Source organism: Ruditapes philippinarum, unplaced genomic scaffold (genome assembly GCF_026571515.1).
Source record: "Ruditapes philippinarum isolate M1 unplaced genomic scaffold, ASM2657151v2 ctg13446_1_1_1_1, whole genome shotgun sequence".
Classification (NCBI taxonomy): Eukaryota; Metazoa; Mollusca; class Bivalvia; order Venerida; family Veneridae; genus Ruditapes; species Ruditapes philippinarum.
In genome coordinates this window covers 1,216-24,977 of record NW_026858643.1, presented here as the reverse complement: position 1 = coordinate 24,977, position 23,762 = coordinate 1,216, and the positions used below count along the sequence as shown (strand labels likewise).

The 23,762-nt window shown below is 30.9% G+C and overlaps 1 protein-coding gene across 1 annotated transcript; it reads right to left on the bottom strand.

The window, feature by feature from the left end:
• Positions 1–6: 6 nt before the first annotated feature.
• LOC132753821 (uncharacterized) lies at positions 7–5,800 on the bottom strand. Its single transcript, XM_060744357.1, has 2 exons — positions 5,781–5,800; positions 7–2,319 (listed from the first exon to the last, which is right to left on the bottom strand). Exon 2 carries the CDS (start codon positions 2,311–2,313, stop codon positions 574–576), a length of 1,740 nt encoding a protein of 579 aa, XP_060600340.1. The 5' UTR covers positions 2,314–2,319; positions 5,781–5,800; the 3' UTR covers positions 7–573.
• Positions 5,801–23,762: the final 17,962 nt, after the last annotated feature.

Below are 23,762 nucleotides of genomic sequence, written 5' to 3'. Positions count from 1 at the left end.
GTTCAACAGCATAAGTATCTTTAAAAGTTATATATGTTCTAAGCTTATTTGACTTCCACTCACACCACTCACACCTGTGACTCTCTGCAAATGAATATATTACTGAGCTGTTTGACATTCATATAAAGCATTGAAAGCATCAGTAAGTTGTTCTATCAATTTCTTTCACGAAAACTACAATTGAGTGTACATTTAATTCCTTACGAACTAAACTTGTCTCTGACAATAAAAATCTATTACAATATATTGCCTTTATTCAAATTCCATACAAATACAGATTTATTTCCTCTTTAACTATCAAAATTCAAACAACGACTTCAAAAGATAACAAACTGTTTTCCATCAATAATGATTCTAGCCAATTTCACCTTGTACAATAACATTTGGAATGCACTTGCCAATGCTAAGGAAAAACTCATTGCTCTATAATGGACCGAATTATGCATGAAACCTGTTAAATTCCCCACTAAACATAACCTGATGCTGCAAACGCATCAGGTATCAGTTTACGAAGAAAAGAAAATATAAATTCTATAAAGAGTTTTTTTATGATGGCATATTCTTTTGTAATGTTTATATCCACTTCACATGGAATACTTTAACAATATCAGCCTGAATTTTGTTTTTCTCTGATGAACAACTTACGTACAGTTTTTGTTCTCTGTCACAGTATGTCACAGCTGTTGGGCAATAAATATTTGTTTTCTCTAGTCCAATAATATCACATTTTTTTAAGCTGCTTGTCAGTCTCAGAATAGTGTTACTGTATCTGTAACACACTACTATAGTCTCATCATCTAATTGTTTTTGACCGTAAGGTGATTTATATATTGATTCTTCATAAACGGTTTTAATATTTCCTTTCCAATCCATTTTCAAAACCTTGCTATTTTGACTCCAATCTGCATCCGATACATATATGAACGTTTCATCCTTGCTGATCAAAACTGTAACAGGCCCATAGAATATAGCAGGAGAACCAAGAACATTGAGAATTTTTCCTTGAAGATTCAAAATGATTATTTTCTTTGATCCCCAGCAAGATACAACCAATTTATCCTGGCCATAAGCAACACCAGTGCATGTTTCTCTTACATATATACGTTGATCTAATGAAAGTTTCGCGTCAGAATAAGACAATATCTGAACAAACGTTTCATTGAACAAAGTTACAGCAAGCTTTTTGTCTGGAAGAGTTGTAACATCCAACGGATATGAACACATCTTTACCTCTGTTACAACCTCTTTTTTCTCAACGTCGATCAGTTTTATATTTTCGTTTTTATTATCAGCAACAACCATTTTCGTAGGAGCAATCATTACCATACCATAAATGTGACTTATTTCTTTTTCTGATGTCTGTTTCATGTCTACTGTATCCATATATTGTAAATATATTGCTCTATCTGGGCATGGTAATACAAATGTTGACAATGTTCCATAATTTTTCTCGGTCTTAAGAAAATCCATAATGCTTGCGTTACGGTTAAATTGAATACATTTCTTTGTTGTATTTGCATGCAATACGTCCTTTTTCTTATCTGTCAGTATTGGCAGACTTTTTCCGACGTTATTAATCTCGATAAAAAGCTTATTTTGCTTGTTCTGTTCTTGTAATGACCTTAACAACGAATGTGAACATTCAAGTTCTTCAGTTATCTCCAAGAGAGCAGATTTTACGGTTTCCTGACTACACTTTGCTTCTTTTACTATCGTGTCAGCTTCCTTTAATATTCTGGTTTCCATTCTGTCCAAACATTCATTTATCTCTTTCCTGAAGACTTTAATATCTTCAACAACTTTCGCATGACTCTGGTCTAGATTTTGCGCAGCTTTGCTAACATATTCTATGTTTGATTGACATTTTGTTATCAATGCTTGCATTTGTTCTAATATATCGGTCATCTCATCAGACAGGTTTCCAGAAACATCAGGAATATAGTCCACCTTACACTGTTTGTGTTCTAATGTAACGCACACATAACAAGCCACAGATGTATGATCCCGACAATAAAATTCTAGTGGTTTGTCTTGGTGTTTCTTGCAAAAATCGGCCGTATCCCCAGACATGTCAGATGCTGTAGGTGCATTTACCTGGGTCTTTGGCATGGATTCTTGGTCAACAAGGACATGATTTCTCATTGGTCGTGGCCGTCTGTGATGTTTGAAGCATGTTTCACATAGATGCTCTTGGCAGTCCTGACAGAAGCCATAAGCTGGTTCCTTCAAACCATCAATTTCACACGGGAGACACACTAATGTCGAGTCATCGGCATTTACAGCTCCTAGATCTAATTTCCCAGGAACCTCCATCCCAGCCTAAAAATATTACATAAAAAGTATTTATTTATATTAATATTTGTTTCAAAATCACATAAATTAGTAATCATTTATACATTTTATGAGATTATCATTAACCTACTAATTTATGTTGAACACTATCAGTTCAATAAATTTCTGCTGTACAACCGTACATATCAACTGAAGAATGAATTCGTTGTTTCACAGATTTACTCTATTAATTTTCATAAAATTTAAATCTTAAATATATTTTGTAACTTTTGATATTTACTATCCCATCATCACGCCAATATAAAGCGCGATAAAATATATCTATCATCTAAACAAATAGCCAATATTACTATAATAATGACAACTGACATAGGTTTATTGAGTATATCTTAATCTCAAGTTGATTTAAAGATAACTGATATTAGATTATACAGTGCTAGAAGAGTTGTCTCATTAGTTGTGTTCATTAGCTCACAGTATTTCATTATATCTGGTCTTTCATAATGAATTATTTTTAGATTTTTTTTTTTTTTGGGGGGGGGGGGTGCTTATAATATTTACATCGAAGAAGGTATGGAAATCATCTCCTATATCGGAGATGCATTTTAAGCATTTTCTTTCACTGTATTCAATGCGTCTGGTTTTGGATCGCAAGGTTACAACTCATAATTTATGGCTTAATGTCCTAAATTTTAGAATCTTATTATTTTTTATATCACGGTAATATCTTTAAGTAGTTTTAAAATTCAAATTCCTTTGAAAAAGGGCATTATTTTACCTTTATTTGATATTGTCAAATCTGATAACCATTTGTGAATGAATTGATTTACTAAGTTTTCTTTGATCATTTTAACTATGTTATTGCTCGACAAAGAACTTGGTTGTAGCCACAGGTAAGAGTAACCAGTATTGTAATGTAATTATTTTGTTTCATCCATTTAAATAATTAAAATAATTTAAAGTTATTTGAATAAAGCATGACCTCCTAACACAGTGATGATTATTTAGTATTTTTCTGAGAAACAAGTTTGTTCCAGAAGGATACCATTCTTAATTTGATTGTAATTTCGATAGGTAACGGCCAAGCTCGCACATATAGTATAAAGAGCGGGGTACTTTTTTGAGTTTTTGGTGATTGTTCTTAAGAAGTATGTATTTCCAAATAAAATAGCGTATTTTTCTTATGCTAAATATCATAACATTTTTTCTGTATTATTTCTAGCTTTCAGTACTTACAATAGTCATTGAAATCGTTTATTGCTTTTTGGAGAGAATTTTTAACGGTATCGTCTGCGTACAATAAGATTGCAATTTTAAATAGAAAGTGGGTTTCATTAGCTTTTACCCCAATTACTTCAATACCGCGTGCCATTAAAAATGTTCAAGGTCATTAAGGTAAATACTAATTATCAGGGAAGATAAATGATCCCCCTGGCGACGACTTTTACGATTGTAAAAATGCTGATTTATCGTTATATATTAATATACACGATTTAATATGTTCATACATGATAACCTTTATTTTTAAAAATCGGTTTAATTGTACCTGCAAGCCAGCTGTCAGCAAATATTCCTGTATCTAAAACTTTATTAAAAACAATTCATAGATATGTATCATTAAACATTTTGAGCTTTTTAGATATTTATTAAATATCATGTCTTCTGATGGAGTTTAATTGCCAGTGTTTGATTTTAGATCATTTCCTTTTTCAATTTCTTCCTTTGTTATTGGCATATTAAGAATTTCATCAATGTCATTTAATATGAAATTGGGCGGCAATTCGTTAGCCACATTTTCGCCAGACGAATTCATATTTTTGAAGTAATCATACATATCAATAGAGGGGGGGGGGGGGGGGTATTTCTCATTGTGAAAATATTTTTTAGTTTTTGCTAGATGCCTTTAGGTTTAATTTATTAATGTCTGATTTCATTTTATTATTCCGTAGTCGAGCTAGATTGTACTTTATGCAAGCGTTCCTAAATATAGGACCGAATCACAATTTGTTTAGTGTGCTTTCTATTTTTGTTTTGTTTCAGACACGGGTTATTATAATTGAGATGTGATTTTGAGTGAAAAGTTTTAACCATAAACAACTGAAGTACCATATTAAAATTATTGTTTGTGTTGTCGCTGTATAATTTTCTAATAATATTTTGATTTCATTCATATCAGAATTGTCTAAATTCGATATAAATTAATGACTTTTGTTACTTTGCCATTTTATATGCCATGATTGGCGAACGCTTTCTTCGTTTTTTAAATTCATTAATTCGGGCTATCTTCATAATATTTAACGTTGTTGATAAAAGTCAATGGCTGTCGGAATACAGACTGTCTACTTCGATGATTTCAAAATCGAGAATTTTTTTTTTATAAATGAACGCTTGAAGTACAATAGTCAATTACCGAAGCGTTGCGACAAGTACATTTGTCAATGTTGGAATATTTTCCTATTTTGTCATTACATATGCACATTTTATTATTATTACAAATGTCTTTTTATTTTAGGCATCGTGTAAGAACATGTTTAATGGTATATTCAATACTTTAAGTGTATTGTGTGCCTCGATCATAGAAATGCATCATTTCAGGGTCATAGCCAAAATAATTTGCTAAGTGTCATTTTCTGGGTAACGCCCAGTCAGTGTTATATCCTCGTAACTAACTCGTTTCATGTACTATAACTTTAACTTTTCGTCAGTATTTAACCATTTGCATGTAATTCCATCATTTTAAGAAAAACTTTGGTTGTATTTACTTTGAGATAGACATGTGTTGTTTCATTAGATTACTCAAAATTTAGACAAAATTCAATCGTAAACCGTTGCTTACTCACATCAAATATCAAAAAGATTGAAACTCTTTATACCAGTTGTCTGGAGGTATAGGGAAAATACTAGTGAAAAGTCCTTAAACTGTCAAATCTATAGTTTAATTTTGTACGGTTATTTTATATTTTGATTAAATATAAAAGGGAAAATATCATTTAATTATCCTTCAAACAAAGATACAATGAGTGTTTAAACAAGAAAAGAAAAACAAGTTAAAAACTATTATTAACCGATTGGCAAATGTTTCAGTTACCTGATAGATTATCTGTGTCAAGCTCCGCACAGTGATTTTTGACCCGCTACGCTAGGAGTTAGTATCAGTGTCGTTAAGTAAAATATTTATTGTCACGTGACTTGTTCAATATTTTATGTAGCAAATTTATAAACATTTATCACAATTAGCAAAATTTCGCAAATTGTTAATTTGCTTTGATTTTTACCTCGATATGGTTTATAATTTAGAAAGATAAAATGAAAATATAAAAAAGGAACAAAACAAAAAGTTGTGGTATGTGACTTGTCTTGAACACTTCAAATATACCTTTTTATCATTATGACGACAAATACATCATGTAATAAAATCTATTTTGTTAGTATACTCATAAAATTTGATTTGATATAATATTAATTTTAAATTAATCTAAATTTCTTACCTTGTAATAAATAGTCTTATGTTGGAACGCGGAAGTTCAAAAGAACGTAACAGGGGAATGCACTCTTATTGAACATTGCATTATCTACTGTATCTATTTTAAAGCAGCACGCCTCCAGATTCATGTATTTATAAGTAAAGTATTGTGAATTGAAGAAAGAAAATAAGTTACACATTGCAAACGGCAATTTTAACCCATGTGAGGATAAAATGTGCAAATGTGTTATTAACGCAGTAGTAGTCAAAATACATTGACGTGCCAAAGCTTGATTCTGAGATATTTTCGTTCTAGGACAGAATCTCGCTTTAACGTCAAAACCAAAAGGAGACCTTTCTGTGGTGAAACCTGAATTTCGATGTAAATGTGAAAATGCAGATAATTTAAACTAAGAATTTATTCAACAAAACAATTTTTAGGAAGTAACAGCACAAAAAGTGCCAGACTATCAACTTAGAAGAAAGTAAACCACGTTAGTTTCATTTAACGGTCTCATTTGTGTACCAACGCCGCCATATTGTGATGTTGCTACAGTAATGTAACATGTACGCTAAAATCGATATTGTTCGGTACCGTGTGTGTTGTTTTATCTTTTTTTTTTTTTGCGTGGCTAAAAAAATATGAAAAACTATTAAAAAATGTTAATTATTATTTTTTAATGTTGTTATTATTAATTTTATTTATTACTACATTAAAAATAAATCGCCAGGAAATAATCTTTAAATATTTTTTTCTAACTGATTGGAATCATTAAAATGATGCGGGGAAACTTTTAATTTAGTCCTCTTTTTTATAAACATGTTTATTAAAGGATAAACAAATAACTTTTATTTTATTAAAATTTTTTATTTTCACCAAACCCGTATATTTACTGTTATATAATCAAGGATTTATGTTAAAATCTGTGGTTTTTAAATTTAAAGTTAGCAAAACTTTTCGGGGTATTAAAAAAGCAACCTTGCCCAAAATTTTGTTTTCAAAAAGTCATTTCCTTTAAAATTTTTTTTTTTTTAAAGGGAAAATTTTTGCATTATTTTTTTTATTTCCCAACAGTTTTTAAAAAAAAAAAACTCTTATGAGCGGGCCCATTTTTCCCTTTGTTTCGAAAAAAACCTTTTAATGTACCATTTATCCCTTAAAAACAAAAGAAGCCCTATGGCTTGGGTAAATTTGGGGGTTGTTTTGGGGAGATTTGCCCAGACCCCGAAAATAGCCCCAATATCTTTGTCGCGCCCTTTCAAAATTTATTGGGCTAAAAAGCAGTAGATACTGCAAAAACAGTTATTTATCTCACATTACATGGAAATTAATACTTTTAGCTTTAATCTTTTTGCTTTTCTTTAAATTTTAGTACATTTTTTCAAGTTTGATTTTCTTGAAATATTTTGGCTTATTTGGAGGCATGCAGCTTTAAAATAAATATTGTAAATTTCTGTTGTGTTATATGGCATGCTCTCTAGTCACGTAGGTTTAACTCAGTGTAGACTTCTTGTCTCTCTGAAAATGCTTTAACATGTAAACATATGTTTTAGTGGTTAGAATAAAACTTATGTATATTCATTCAATGGTGTTCTAGTAATAACTGACCTTCGGTCATTCAGACAGTAGTACAGTTTTAAAGATGTTTTATATTTTATAAAAAACATAATATATTGAGTTCGAGTGATGCATAAAATCTTTAATTGAAGAATTTTCTCTTTCACAGATTTTGCGTTGCTAAATGACATTGCGCAATTAAATGCAATAAATCGTGACGTACGTTACTGTAAAGCATCATAACAATATATTGTAGTTTTATCCTTTGATTTAAATTTCTTAAATGTAATCAAGAAAATTGAAAGAATGCAGACGAGCGCTAGTATATAAAGACAAAGCATGTATGGTCGACTATGAATTTAAATTTCTTGACATAAAATAGATAATAAATAAAAAGGCAGTTCCATACATGTTTATTTGCAATAAACAAATATGAGTTCAGCTAGTTTAAGGCATCAGCAGAAGATCATTTTGTGTTATTATCAATTCGTATCTAAAACATTGCTGTATCTTAGTTTGAAGACAATCTATTCAAAGAAATAAGGTAATAGCCAGTTAATTAAATATTATTCATGTTAAGTTTTTGTAAATTATGCATTCATTATATCTTATCTTAACCTAAGATAATGCCATAGCCATTCAAAATGGTCGCTTAGTTTGCCAACCAATTAGTTACAGAAATACAGCTAAAATGATTTCATATCTTTTTTAAATTTGTTTTTTTTTATACCTTTTACAATAGAAGGATTCCTTGTGTTCAGTACAGAAACCTTACAATGACCATTTCAGAACGCATATTATACATGATAGCATTAGCACAATTTGATTTAGAATTATAAAACGGCACAGGATATAGTCAGTTGATGACACTTTAGCATTTAGTTCTAAAGATTGAGGTTTTTGGTAATATGGCCTTTAACATGCCTCAATAAACATGTTTGCCTCGCTTTTTAATTTGGGAAAAATCCATTTTTTAATTGAAAGGGCCTTAAAAAACAAAAGGGAAAAATTTGAGCATTACCCCATTTACCGGTTTAGACTAAAAAAAACGGCCCTCGGGATTATAATCGTGGAAAAAGGGAAAGTTTTTTGGTTTCAGAATTTTGATAGTTAAGAATTAAAAACTTCCCCAAAATGTCTTTTAAAAACAGAAAAAAAATTTTGTGATTTTCCCCTCTTAATAGAAAATTTTTCCTGAAAAACTTTTTTTTCTACAAAAATCATTTTTTGTGAAAAGGCTTTAAATTTTTGAGTAAATTTTCCCGTAATTTTTTTAATGAAAAAAAGGGGTAAAGACCCAAAATTCCCGTGAAATTTTAAATTCATTTTTCCCCAGAGTATTTTAAAAAATAGCTTTCCATATTTTCTCTATTAAGCAACTAGCGTACAATTAATGTTCTCTATCACAGTATGCTTAAGAATAATGAGTATGTCACGTATTTTAAGCTGCTCAACAGTGTCGGGAGATCGTCAATTTTTTGTTACACATCAGAATCCTTTCATATGTAGACAGTAATAAACTTTACATACTGGTTCTTCAAAAATAGATTTAACATTTTTTTCCCAATCAGTTTTCATAACTTTTTTTTGGATCATATGTGTATCTGACCAGTTTAAAAGCAAATTATTGCGTATGGTCGTATATTCGCGCTCCTCATCACCAAGGAAAGAACACTGACTGCGCGATCTCATGTATTCAAAGCAAATAATGGAAATAGTTACCTAAATTTCGGAAAGCGTTCGCAACAAATAGTTCCCGTTTACCGTAGTTGAAATATTTCTAACAGTTTTCAGCCTTACTTTGCCAGAATTAACAACTTTATCCAATTCTCAAGGCTACTTTTAATAGATTCGCTCAAGTGTGAGGACACCTTGAGATCTTTACATGGCATGTTTTTTCATACCTTTACTTGTAGTTTTTAGGCAATATATTATTTTGATTTAGTATCTTCCGTTTCATCTGATATTCATTTGAAAGTTTTAGAATAGTTTGTGCACTACTTTGTGCATTACGACTTAGATGTTCGCAGCAACCATAGCAAAATCTATCGCAATTTTATAACCAACAGGTATTAACTTTCTTTAAATAAAGTTTAATAAAATATTTATAAACTATAGGGTGATATATTTACTTTTTTATTGAGTAAGAAAATAAATTGCATACTTTTGCAATATGTCCCAATTCTTTTATAAAAAAATGTAAAATTGTAATGGACATATTACCACAAAATATTGAATCCACAAAATCAATATCTAGGTTTAAATATTTATTATTCTTTGTCTATACCCCATGAATCTATTGTTAATAGTATTTTCACAAAGGTAGATTCACGTCTTAAATTTGTGTATAGGAATGTTATATATTCTAGGACTAGAAAATATTTATTCTCAGCACTAATTCAGTGTCACCTCGATTTTACATATACTTCTTGATACATGAGTCTGAACAAGTGTTTTAAAAGTAGGCTTCAAATTTGTCAAAATAAAATTGTTAGATTTATTCAAGGCATGGGACCTAGAGATAGTGTCAATAATGTTATTCTCGCTAATATGTCTTTATTAAATGAAGAAAACAGAAATAAGCAATTACGTCTTAATCATGTTTTTAAACTTGCTAATAACTAGTGCCCTTCATATATGAAAAAAAATTTTGTACCTCTAAGAGACATTTGTTCTCGGGCGACACAGTGTAATTTTAGGGTCCCAAGATGTAGTGGGAAAGATAATATACTAGTAACTCTTTTTTCCAAAAAGCAATTAATAATTGAAATTCCTTGCCATAATTAAGATATATTGTGATTTGATGACGTAATATTCCCTTGTAAAGTTCAGATCCACTTAACATTGAATATTTTTCACAATATCAGCGTTTTGTTTCCCTTTCTCTGAAGAACAACTTACATAAAGTTTGTGATATATATTACAGTATGTTATAGCTTATGGGCGATAAATATTTTCCTTCTCTGGTCCAATAATGTCACACATCTCTTTAAGCTGTTTGTTAGTCTCAGGACAGTTCCTCTGTCTTGAAAACACACAAGTATTGTCTCGTCTTCTAATTGTTGCAGACCATAAGGAAACAGCATATCCTGACTCTTTAAAAACGCTAATAAGATTTCCTTCCAAATCAATTTTCATAACACTGCTGTTAGACCTCAAATCTCTGTCTGTTACATATAGAAACTTCTCATCCTTGCTGATCAAAACTCTGCTAGGCCCAATAAACATAGCAGGAGAGCGTAAAACTTTCAGAATACAACCTTCAAAGATTGATAATGATTATTTTTTTTAGATGACCAGCAAGTGACAACAAACTTATATTGACAATAAGCTATCCCGTTGCAAAGTTCTTTAACATCTATACGTCGATCTGATGAAAGATCTACATCAGTATAAGACATTATCTGAATACACTTTTCACTTTCCAATGTCACAGCAAGCTTATTTTCTGGAAGAATTATAACATCAACCGGTTGTGAGGACATTTTATTCTCCGTCACGACTACACATTTCTCATTGTCAATTAGTTTGATTTTGAAGTTTGTATTGTCAGCAACGATCATTTTGTAGTAGAGCAATCATAACCATACCCATGATGTTACATTGTTTCTCTTCGGATTTGGTCTTCATGTTAATCGTATCCGTATATTGTATATTTTATTGTTCTATCTGGAGAAGGTTGTACACCTGTAAACAATATTCCATACACATTCTCAGATTCAAATTGATTAATCAGATCTGTGTTCCGGGTTAATTTGATACAATCATCTATTGTATTTTCATCTAATACTAATTTTCTTTATCTTCCAGTAAAGGCAGACGTTTTGCGACATTTTTCATCGCAATAAAAAGCTTGTTGTGCTTGGCATCTTTCTCTTAATTTACTTACAACCGAATGTGAATATTCAAGTTCTTCAGTTACATCTAAGCAAGCAGATTTTATGGTTTTTTGTTTAATTTTTTGCATTCTTTACAAACGATTCGGCTTTATTAATTATTTCGGTTTCCATTCGATCCAGACACTCATTCAATTTTTTCCTAAAGGCACTTATATCTTTAACAAATTTTGCATATCTCTGGTCTAGACTTTGGGCAGCTTTGCTAATATTTTCTATGTTTGATTGACATTTTTGTTATTAAAGATTCCATTTGTTTTAATAGATCATTAAACTCATCAGACCAGGCTTCCAGAAACATCAGGAATATAGTCCACTTTACACTGTTTGTGTTCCAATGTAACACACACATAACAAGCCACCAATTTGTGGTCTCTGCAATAGAATTCTAATGGCTTATCTTGGTGGTTGGCGCAAAGATCTGCGGTATCGTCCGATGAAATTACCCGGATATTTGGCATGGATTCTTTGTCAATGAGTTCATGGTTTTTAAATGGACGTGCACGTCTGTGATGTTTATAGCATGTTTCACATAGGTGCTCCTGGCAGTCCTGACAGAAGCCATAGGCTGGTTCCTTTAAACCATCAATATCACAAGAGAGACATATTAATGTTGTGTCATCAGCTCTTGAAGCTTCTTCGTCTTGTTTACCAGGAACCTCCATGAAAGTCTGAAAAAGTTAAATAAAAATAATATTTTTCTTCTTTTTTATTTAATTTATTTTGTATTAATTTTTACGCTTTTTATGTTTAATAAATATATCATTCATAAAAAAAAATTACGTATTTTACCAAACTTTCCTGAAAAAAAAAACAGTTATAATAAATATTCAGTACAATGATCTCCATATGTGAATAGAAAATTACAATAAGCATTTAACAAGTTCTTCAAAAAATATCTATCGTATATTGTATTCTATTTTGCCATACTGAAGTAAAGATCTCCGGTAATATTTAAAGATTAATCTATCAAATGCTTGTCACACCGATCTGTGTCTAACTAAAATAATCAGAAAATAAATAGTGCACGGCAATAATGTTTGATAAATATCATACTGATAAACATATCAAATTATTGCAATACCAGTCTTGTGACATGATTAAATGCAGTTCAATCCCTTTAACTGTAACACCGTTAATCGCATGTACATTTGCATGAGGCCATTTGTTTTAAGTCCCTTAACTGTAACAAGTGTTGTCTATCATTTAATAGTCAGTATAAATCGACCTTAAAAGATATTCGTCATCTCTGCAAATCATTCAAAATATCAGACTTATCACAAATGTAAAAACTTTTTACTCAATTCGGTAAAAATTGGTAAAAATTGATGTTTATTGTATGCGTGTAAGTCCAACATGATGTGTAACTGGTATAATTTGTGTTTATTATTGTGTCCATGCATAAACAACTTATCATTCAAGAGGCTATGTTTGGGGTATTTGCAAGTAAGGAAAATAATTGCTAAAACATTAAAATTGTACACTTCAAGCACAAAATATGTCAGTTCTAATTCTTTGATAGATAACATGATATTTAATAATAAAAGTAGTAATTTCAGTAAGATATAAGCAACAAACTGACCAATAAGAAAAATATTGAATTCCCTTCGGCGCTTTTCGCCGCATTAAATTCATTATTTCATACAGCTGTTATATCTTAGACAGTTTTCGGCTTATATCATCTTCGTACACGATACAAACAAACTCCTTTTTTAACCAAGATTAATTTCTTTCTTATCAAAATCTTACACAAAACCCAAGAATATTCCTCACAATGTTAAGATGAATAATTCGCCTTCCCAACTTCTTTACTTATATTTCTTTAAGATCCTTACACTCAAATGATTTATGGTTTTATATCATAAATATGATGCTTAAATGAAAATTTATCAATATTGTAAGTTCCAAAAAGCATTATTTGTAAAGATATTTACGAATTTATATTTTGTGTAAATAAAGGGAGGCAATTAGAAATTCATTTTCGATAAAGTCTAAGCCAATTGTTTCAATAAGAAACAAGAAAAGCATTGATGCAAAGCATCAAAGGGCGACGCCAAAAGAATTTGATCCAGATTTGCACCTAAATACTTAACAAAAGATGTGTACTTTATAGCAGTACCATTACATGTGACCTGGAGGCTAGGGCCAGTTTAAGTTGAAACTTAAACCAAAAAAGAATAGACTCTGTCTTGCCAAGATGCAAAGACAATTTATAGTCAATTAAGCAATCTTATAAGACTCATGCTATAAGAAAGAATTTCTTCAGATTTATTTTACGAGACACAAGGATTCCTGAGTCATCAGCATATAATCACAGGCACGAGTATCGGACCTGGGAAGAAAAAATATGACCAGATGACCAGATTGATAAAAAAAACTGTGTTTATAAAAACCAGAAAAAAAAATGTAAATAATGATCCCCTTTAAAAATATACTATCAACTTGAAGTATATTTTTAAAGGGGGTCATTATTTACATTTTATTTTGGTTGTTGACACTTTTAAGATGAACACAGGTTTTTTTATCAATCTGGCCATATTTTTTCTTCCCAGGTCTGATACTCGTGCCTGTGCATTATAATAAAAGCTTATTGCTTAGGGTTGAAGACATGTCATTGACATATATTAGACATAAAAGAGGACCTTAAAGGAACATCAGGGGGACACCATAGGTACTCAGAGCAGTAGTAGAATGAGTGTCAGCCACATCCACCAGCTGCGGTCTATCAGAGATAAGACTTAAACCATGTAAGAATGTCATTATATATGGCAGATGCTTGAAGTTTCATGAAGAAGAAGAAAAACAACTTCTTCATGTGCAGTATAGTGTGTTCAACTGTATCAAATGCCTTTTGTAGATCTAAAAGTATCATGCAATACTGCCTTTGTCCATTTCAAATAATGCAATCTGTTAAATGAATCAAACATGTGTCAATTGAAAAACCACTTCTAAACCCTGACTGAAACTGCCTGACCATGACTCGAACCCATGACTTTCAGAAGACCAACTGAGCTATCCGGCCGGCTACACATTTTCCCTTTAATAATGAAACAGTTCTAAACCACAACATATTTCCCCACTATATCGATTTGTGTCCGTGAATTTCTTATGTTACAGAGCATAGGAAATTGAACTCATGCTTATATGCAGTCACAGATTGAGAAAAACTTTGAGCTTGACCAGAACTCAAACCTGTGACCAACATAAGAAATTTTATGAAGGCTGATTTGTATTTTGCATCAAGGGCACCGGGCAAAAACATGAAAATGCAACAAACAAACTACTTTGTGGTAGATTGTATTTTCATGTTTTCATCTGGCGCCCGGTTACTTTTTGTACTATGTTGGTTTTCATGTGGCACAAATTACCCACTATAAATTTAGTGCACAAATTTATTCAAGGGCAAGTAACAATCTACTCTATGTACAGTCTGTTGTCGGGTTGACTCAGGAGACCTGGAGGTTGAGACCGGTGTCCCTTCATTACAAATAGATAAGACAGAAGCTGTCCTTTTCAAACTATGCACATGTTAGAAAAAAAATAGAATAACTATTCAGAATATGATTTTTTGAGACAAGTTTAAGGACATTTTCAATCAATACATGTTTTATCATTTATAACTTTAAATGAAAGTCTCATCCCTTTAATAATAATGACATAACTGTATCTCTTTAAGTGCAGAAAAATTATAAGTCTCAACAAATCAATATACTACAGTCTAAGATATACATGTATGCACATAACATTAATAATTCCCAGTTTATATTAAATAAATATGAAATCCTAACATTAACATTAACATGCTTTTGATGACCTTACAACTGGTGAATTATATACAACAAAAATAGTATTATAAGTAATACCTAAGATAGACAGAAAACAACAAATAATTTAGTAAACATGAGTTACTTCCCCTTAAAATAGAGAAAACCTGAAACCCAAAAGAACACCCTAAACAGCAAAATTATGAAATGCTGCATGCTCAGTTTTATTAAGCCATGCAAATTAATGGTAAAGTATTCATAAAAAATAGATGGCCATGTGACAGCAGTAATTGCAGAAAATCGGATAGCTTTCAACATCCGGATACTGGTACACTTTGTAAAAACAACTATTCTGCGCAACAGATAAATGTAATAAGGATAAAATCAATAGGATAATCGTTTACAACAGTTCCATTACCTTTCCTTATACTCAATTGCAGGTGAACTTTCTTCTTGTAGGAAAATTTTGAAAATGTATAAATGAATGAATTAACTGATACGGCCTCAATCTAGACCACAACGATATTCGAAATCCGGGTTTTAGTATTGTCAATAAAACTAAGGGACAAGCTGTTAAACTTAACCTGCAATTTCGTGAAAATAATATCACAATGCACATGCTTTTTACATAAAGTTATTAAATACAAATATAACAACACATTTGTTTACTTGATTTTTACGAATCAAAATAAAACTAATTAACACAACATGAAATTAACTGCTAATAATAACAGCTCCTTCCATAGGCAAAAATAAAAAGCATTCCATAATAGACGACGCCGCTCACCGGCGTCGCCAATGAATGCATATATTTTAAAGATTATTTATAATACGTGTAAACATTTGCAGTACATATTTAACATATTATTGAAAGTTTTGAAAACTTTAACTTACATCCTTAATTACAACATACAGGATCTTTAAACATATACCATATATAAGTCGAAAACTGTCCAATATGTAAAAAATTGAAAATACTTGCAAATACCCTATAGGTAGCCTTTTGAATGATAAGATGTCTAGATCATGAACTTTTCGTGTTTTGGAATGTAGCCAAAACTGTCCAATATGTAAATATTTAATTTCATGAATTCGCACAGATGTGAAATGTTGCGTTCAAATGATCATTTGTGTGAATTTAAAATAATACCCATTAAAATTTTATTTTCTTATTTGTCATACCACATGAGTCTGAAATGTTTCTGAATATAGGTTGAACGTACATATGATCAAATATAACCGGTTTTATTTTGCATAGATGCATTTATTTTCGCTATTGTAAAGTTGAAATAACTACAACATTACGTACATACAATGAAGCAAACATGTTTGTTTTCACTAAGTGGGTCCAAAAGGAAAGTAGGCCAAAATTTATATAAAAAAAGTTAACAATGTTAAATGATAAACAATTTGCAATTACACTTCTAGGTCTATATTTTTAAGACTATTATAAAAAATAATAAGAATGATAACAGTAAGTATATTTACATTGAATGTGCTAAATTACTGAAGACAGAGTTAAATATGTTGCAAAATTTATGCACATTTCATGAATGGTAAAATCCAGAAAAAAATTAATATCACTAACTATTAATACTGTGTTTATCTTTAGTTTGTAGAGTTTTAAACATGACATATCTACCCTGTGCATACTAGTACTTAAAACATGCTATTTTTACATTTCATATCGTATGTAGTTTTTATCAATATTTTGATCGATATATCAAATTTGAGCATAGTAAATTTTTTTATGTAAACAATAAAGAAATACTAACCAAAAACGTCTTTAAATAATCATTTATTTTCCATTTTGAACAATGTTCTATTTCAATTTACAGAAGCATGTCGTATCATGTCTTTTTGGATAAATCTGAAAGGCGTTGCTTCAAGTTATCTTGTTAAAATGATAAACAAACATTCAAGTCTTTGAATCATGAAAAAGTTATGAATTTGTAAAGATGCTTTTAGTATAAAAAAACCTACCTTTATATTTTATTATCCGATTCAGCCTAAAAAACATTAAACGTACAGGTAAAATATTTCGTCTACATTAAGAAACTAATAATATTACGTGACTTGTTTAAGACCAAACGTTGTGTAAAATTACAACAACAACAACAACAATATACACATTTAATAATCTTGAAGGCATATGTTGTAGCTATAATTTCATTCTTGAATTTTTTAATAAATATTCTTAAATATTAATTTCTAATATATTAGGAATATCTGCGTATGGAACGCGGAAGTTAAATCTTGTAAAACTAACATTGGATTTACATGATTATCTCATATATTTGGTTTAAAATAATGATTAATTAAAGAAAATTATATTACTAATCATCTATATCCAATCTTCATTATATTATTAGCTCTGTATCGGACTTTATTTGTATTGTTAAAAGCTATTTCTCTCTTACAATGTATATATTGATAAAATAGAGAAAAACGAATTCTTAAAGAACGCCATTGAAAATATTAAAGGCTCAGTTTGATTAAGCCTATTCATAGACTAGTGGTAACTGAAAGCAACCGGCTTAAGCAAAATAGCACCGGCTTAAGCAGAATTTAACATCTTAACATGAAAAATGGTGAAATTTTGAACCAAACAACATGAAAAGTTGTGTATTGTCTCTATGTAAAAGAATGTGTGTGGCGGACTTAAAGAAAAACTAAATAAAATGAAATTTTGAAAGTGGAACAGAGGTTGAAAAGCCTGCATATCACAGATAAAACGTCAAAAGACAAAATACAACATATCTTAAGGGTGATTCAACAGTATTCAAGTAGGAGTAGGAGTACAGTAACCACCTTACCAGAGAAAAGGTCAAAGGAAATAACTTAAATTCCTACAAACATGTAAACAACAATAATGTCGTGCTGATCGAAAATTGTATGTACGGGACGGGACTAGTTTTTCTACTTTCTTAAGGCAGAAAGAATAGAAGGGGAGAAAACTAAATCTCGGATATATTTAAGTTGCAGCCGCTTTTATGGGAAGGTTAAGAAAAAACTTGTTTTTAAATATATCAATCAAATTGTAAAATTAAGACTTGCCATAGTATAGTATGAAAAATGCCTTGTGTGTCTTGCTACAAGCAATATATAGGAAATTTATGAGCGAAAGACAGGTGGGACATTTGACTTTCACGAGCTCCCCATTTCATCTTCATGAATTCGCAATTTCATCTTCAAGAATTCACGATTTCAACATAGTGAATTCATAACTTTACCATTTAATTCAAGATTTCAACTTCACGATTTCAACCTCTTGAATTCAAGTTCTGAACTTCATGAATTCACGATTTTATTTTCACGAATCATGACAGAGATTGAACTGAATGTTATTAGGTTACTTAAAAGAGACAAAAGTGTGCTAATGCCACATACAACAAACACGCACATACCACACAAAGTTGTGCACACTAGTCGACTGATAAAAATACTTGAAATAAAGTAATGTGTCATGTATCATGCAAATTACCAAAATAACTTCGGACTAAACAATTGTGAAAGTCTTCTTATGTTTTGTTTGATAAGGAATTTTAAATTTCTTACATACTATTCAGAGGGGCATCTGTCAATCCCTTATGATCAAAATATTCAAATATTAAATGTCAAGGTCATTTCATCCTAATTATCTGTACAATTTCACAAAGGACAACAATTATTTCGATAAACAGTTACCAAGCAAGGAAACATCAGTTACAAAATAAATCATGTCTATCAATAAAATAATAACATATGTAAGCTTAATCATGGACTATTATATTTGTTGTTTGTAAGAAGTGATAAAAAGCTAAAGTGACAAAATATTCAAATTCACCTGTTTGCTGTGTTAATACTTGTCATGCATTTTACATTGAGTGTGTCCAAAGACATATGTGGTGTGTCAGTAAAAGTATCGTCTCTGCTATCAACAAAACAAAGATACATTTTTAAAAAAGATAAATGTTTTCATTACTGCAATAAGAAATATTGTTTTAAATATCATCCGATCGTTTTTAGCTTCTGTAAAGTATTAATAAATTGTAAGGGAGACGTATCAATGATTAAGTCCACGTAACACTATACGTATACGATATTTGCACGCTGTATCCTTCTTGATTAACAACACAGTAGTCACAGTTTGTTTGTTGAAAGACACAAATTCGCTTTTTTCTAGTCCAACTACTCGCATAACATATCTCATTAAGTTTCTCTTCAATCTCAGGAGAGTCCTTATCACTACCTTTGCAGCACACACTTTTGTTAAATCATTTATCTACCGTATTCATAAAGAAATTACATCTAATATGTAGTCATAAAGTTGCTTAATATCATCTTCATTTAACACTCATCAAAGAGAAACTTTCTGACATTGCTTAAGGAAACTGATGCGATCTTTTACATGTATTAGTATAATACTGTGTGAATTTATATATTGTAATGTAAAATCATAACGAATTTCTCTATGTTTATTATGATATTTTTATGATATGGGACGGCTCCAGAGAAGAACTAGATAATTTTCTACGTGATATCAACAACTTCCATCCTAACATAACATTTACATATAAAGTATCGCCTGAATCTGCAGAACTTTAGATGAACTCTTCCTTGTACATGCAAACTGATATATTCGTAAAGGAAACAAGAGCCATCGCCGGGCGTGGGCAACGCTCGACTTTTTACTTTTTCTAAACGCAAACATAGAAAGGTTTGAACATATCTTAACGTTTCCTTTTTATAAATTTAGTTGGTCTGTCTTGTCACATTAGTTTTGTTTATCTATTTTGTATATATTTATGAATAGAAACATTACACAATTTCTAAAAATAGAAACATTACGCAATTTCTATAAATAGAAACATTACGCAATTTCTAAAAATAGAAACATTACGCAATTTCTATAAATAGAAACATTACGCAATTTCTAAAAATAGAAACATTACGCAATTTCTAAAAATAGAAACATTACGCAATTTCTAAAAATAGAAATATTACGCAATTTCTAAAAATAAAAACATAACGCAATTTCTATAAATAGAAACATTACGCAATTTCTATAAATATATAAACATAGAAACATTACGCAATTTCTATAATAAGAAACATTACGCAATTTCTAAAAATAGAAACATTACGCAATTTCTATAAATAGAAACATTACGCAATTTCTAAAAATAGAAACATTACGCAATTTCTAAAAATAGAAACATTACGCAATTTCTAAAAATAGAAACATTACGCAATTTCTATAAATAGAAACATTACGCAATTTCTAAAAATAGAAACATTACGCAATTTCTATAAATAGAAACATTACGCAATTTCTAAAAATAGAAACATGACGCAATTTCTAAAAATAGAAACATTACGCAATTTCTATCAATAGAAACATTACGCAATTTCTATGTACAGAAATATTACGCAATTCTATAAATAGAAACATTACACGTTGTCGTTGTTGTTGTTCTGTTATAATATGAAGTTGATCCCTTCAATAATAGCAAAATTACAGTCAGTTACCGCCAAAACAATGAAAATTTCAATAATTTGACGTTCAAAGACAATGTCATTAATGAGTGAAGGTCAAGGTCTTTCGGTATTTTTTTAACAGTTATCTTTGAAGGGCTGGTTATTTTTAAGGGATATCCTTGAAGATTTTAATGTTCAAGTTTGAAGACAATCCATTCAAAAATAACAAATTTACAGCCAATAACAGCATGAAGAAGCAAAAATTGGACTTTTAACCTTGAAGGTCAAGGTAATTTATGGATGAAGGTCAAGGCTAGTGTGGTCTACTGAAAGGTCTTGTCCCAAGGGTTGTTGTGGCCAAGTATGAAGACAATACACCAAGAAATAAAAAAGTTATGATCCAGGTACAAGTTTGTGGACGGCAACGGTAACGGCAACGGTAACGGCAACGGCAACGGCAACGCCGACCCGACTATAACAATACCTCTTCTTTTATTTTCAAAAAAAAAAGTCGAGCTTACAAGCAGAACTATACCGCCGGATTATTTCAAGTGATGAAAGGTTTGAAAATTCACTATCGGACTTGCGTGGGTATTTTGAAGACAGAGATTACCCGTCGTCTGTGATAGATTGTGCATTCCAGAAAGCTTTACAGTTATCACAAGAAGAAGCGCTTACCCCGTTCCCGTCAAAGAACAATGATAATGTTATTCCATTTGTATCTACTTATAATGGGTCACTGCCAAATACAGGTAATATTATACATAAATATTGATATCTGCTTAAATTATCTAAGAGTACATCTGTGCAGTATGTTTATGAACATTTAAAACCTATATTAGCTTTTAAGAGAGCTAAAACTAAACTAGCGCTAATTTTACCAGCAATCTATATGCAACTTACTGTCTACAATTGTAATAGACGCATGTGTTCTCACTGCAAAAATATTATAGTTGGCTCTTCATTTAGTAGTCATATTACAGGTAGTAGTTATAGTCTACATACAAAATACTGACTGTAAAACTAGTAATGCCATTTACCTCATTTCTTGTGAAAGTGTCACGTCAAACTATGCAGCCACTTTCTAAACGCATGAATAGCCATAGGTTCGATATAAATAACTTTATTGACAATGATTTTTCTACCAGTGTAGCTATCCATTTTAATTCTGAAGATCATAACTTAAATAACTTTTCTTTCATGCCTATAGGTATTGTTGAAAATAACATGGAACGTTTGTGTAAAGAAACATACTGGATCCATAAGTTTAAAACACTTAATCCATATGGTTTAGATACTAAGGATATATTTTAAATTGATCTGTATAAGATGTGTTGACAGTTAAATACCATGCTAGACACGTATTCGTTTTTTCCTATTTTTGTTTTTTATATATTTGCTATAGGAAATCCTTGTTTTACTTTAATCCGTTTAAACGTCGGTCTATGTTTATTATTAAATACACATTCAACGGGAATCAATTGTATTGATTCGAAATGTCTTTTGAATACTTGCAACTGTCTGTCATTAATTAAGACATGTAAAATAGTTTGAAGAGGCTAAAGAAAATATAAAATAGAGAAAATAAGAATTCATTGAGAAAGCCAAACACGGCAAAATTGAAAATGTTGAAGGCTCGGTTTGTTTTTGTTTTAGCCTGTTCATGGACGGTACTGGAAAGTATCAGTTATCACCCATGCCCCATAGCACCGGCTTAAGAAGAATTCAACATTTAAACATGAATTGTTAAAATTTTGAATTTAGAAGCATCTTCAGATGTGTTCATACGGCGGTTATCATGGAACCTTCAATGTTACATTTTTGTGCCTTTCAATGAAAAGTGGCGTTTGGTCCCGAAGCAACAGAGAGCGTGTGCCCTAAAAGAGAAAATAGGCGGAACTAAACAAAATGGAATTATGAAAGGGGATCAGAGGTTATGAGGTAATAAGTTTGCAATTGACGAAATAATTTGATGGAAAAGAAAATAAAATCAAAAAACACTTCATAATTTTCGAACCTTACTTTGACGTTAACTTACTATGATAATTTCAAATTAATACTCTGTTCAATTAAAGCAAGGTTTTAGAAAAATGATAAAAGCTACTTTTTGACGAGGTGAACTTATGATATTCCAGATATAATCAGAAATAGCTTGCTTCAACTTTAAAGACTACAAAATGATAATATTAAAAAATGATTTAGCTTTTAAAAAACTATAGTCCCCATCCTCTTCCAAAGAAATTGCTTTGCACGTTGTCGGTAAACCCAGGCTTACCCCGCCTAAGGGAAATTTAGCTGCAAAATGCGAAGGGTAATTGTTTTTGTTTTGTTGTTGGGAGTTATAATAAGTAAGTAGACTTCACAAAATAGTGATGTAAGACAAACACGTGTATACTCTACAAGATGTAAATTTATTCTCCTAAAATCCCCAACATGACATGTTATTGAGCATGCGCAATGTGTATATATTATAAATTATCTAATCAGCTGATATTACTACTGTAACAGTTTTATCCTCAATTATAACACGACCCGCATTTTTCCCTATTGAACATAGAAGAACCGAAAGTGTGTATTATTATGCAACAAAATCACTGTTGACGTTCTTTTTTTAGACTTGTGACATAATCATTATATACATGTGACGTAACCATTAAAAATGCGACGCGCTGAAAATAAGTACGGAAACAAATCAGGTGCAATTTAGCTTATTATAAGGTACGACAAGATTTATTGTTAATGTCGTGTTAGAATCGAAACAATATATCCAAATTGGTGATTTTTTCGCTTGATAACATCACTGTTTGTCGTTCGGATGCGCATCATTATATCACTCGGGCTACGCCCTCGTGATATACTTCCTCGCATCCGAATCCAAACAGTGATGTTATTGAGCGATAAAATCACTGTTTGGGATATATTATTTCTTAAGTCAAATAGTAGACACACATTATGTTGATGTTTATGACGTTATAGATATTGTCTGGTTACGGGAAGATCCGTTTGAACTTGAAACAGTTTAACAATACTAGCATTCATTTATTCGTCAAAGAATGTTACAGCTCATGGATGGTAGCTTTCCCTAGTCTAATAATACCATATCTGTTTAAGCTGCTAGGCGGTTTCAAGAAGTATCGCTGCCTTTGAAACACACAGGTATCGTCCCACCTTTAATGGTTGTAGACCATAAAGAAATCCATACCCTGGTTCTTCAAAAACGTTTATACGATTCCCTTTCCAATCAATTTTTAAAGAATTCTTGTTGTGGCTCAAACATGTATCTGATTATCGTGTAACATGTTCATATTGTTATGTATGCAACATATTAC

Excerpts from the sequence above, each read along its gene's own strand:
- LOC132753821 (XM_060744357.1), bottom strand. The coding sequence starts at position 2,313 with ATGGAGGTTCCTGGGAAATTAGATCTAGGAGCTGTAAATGCCGATGAC.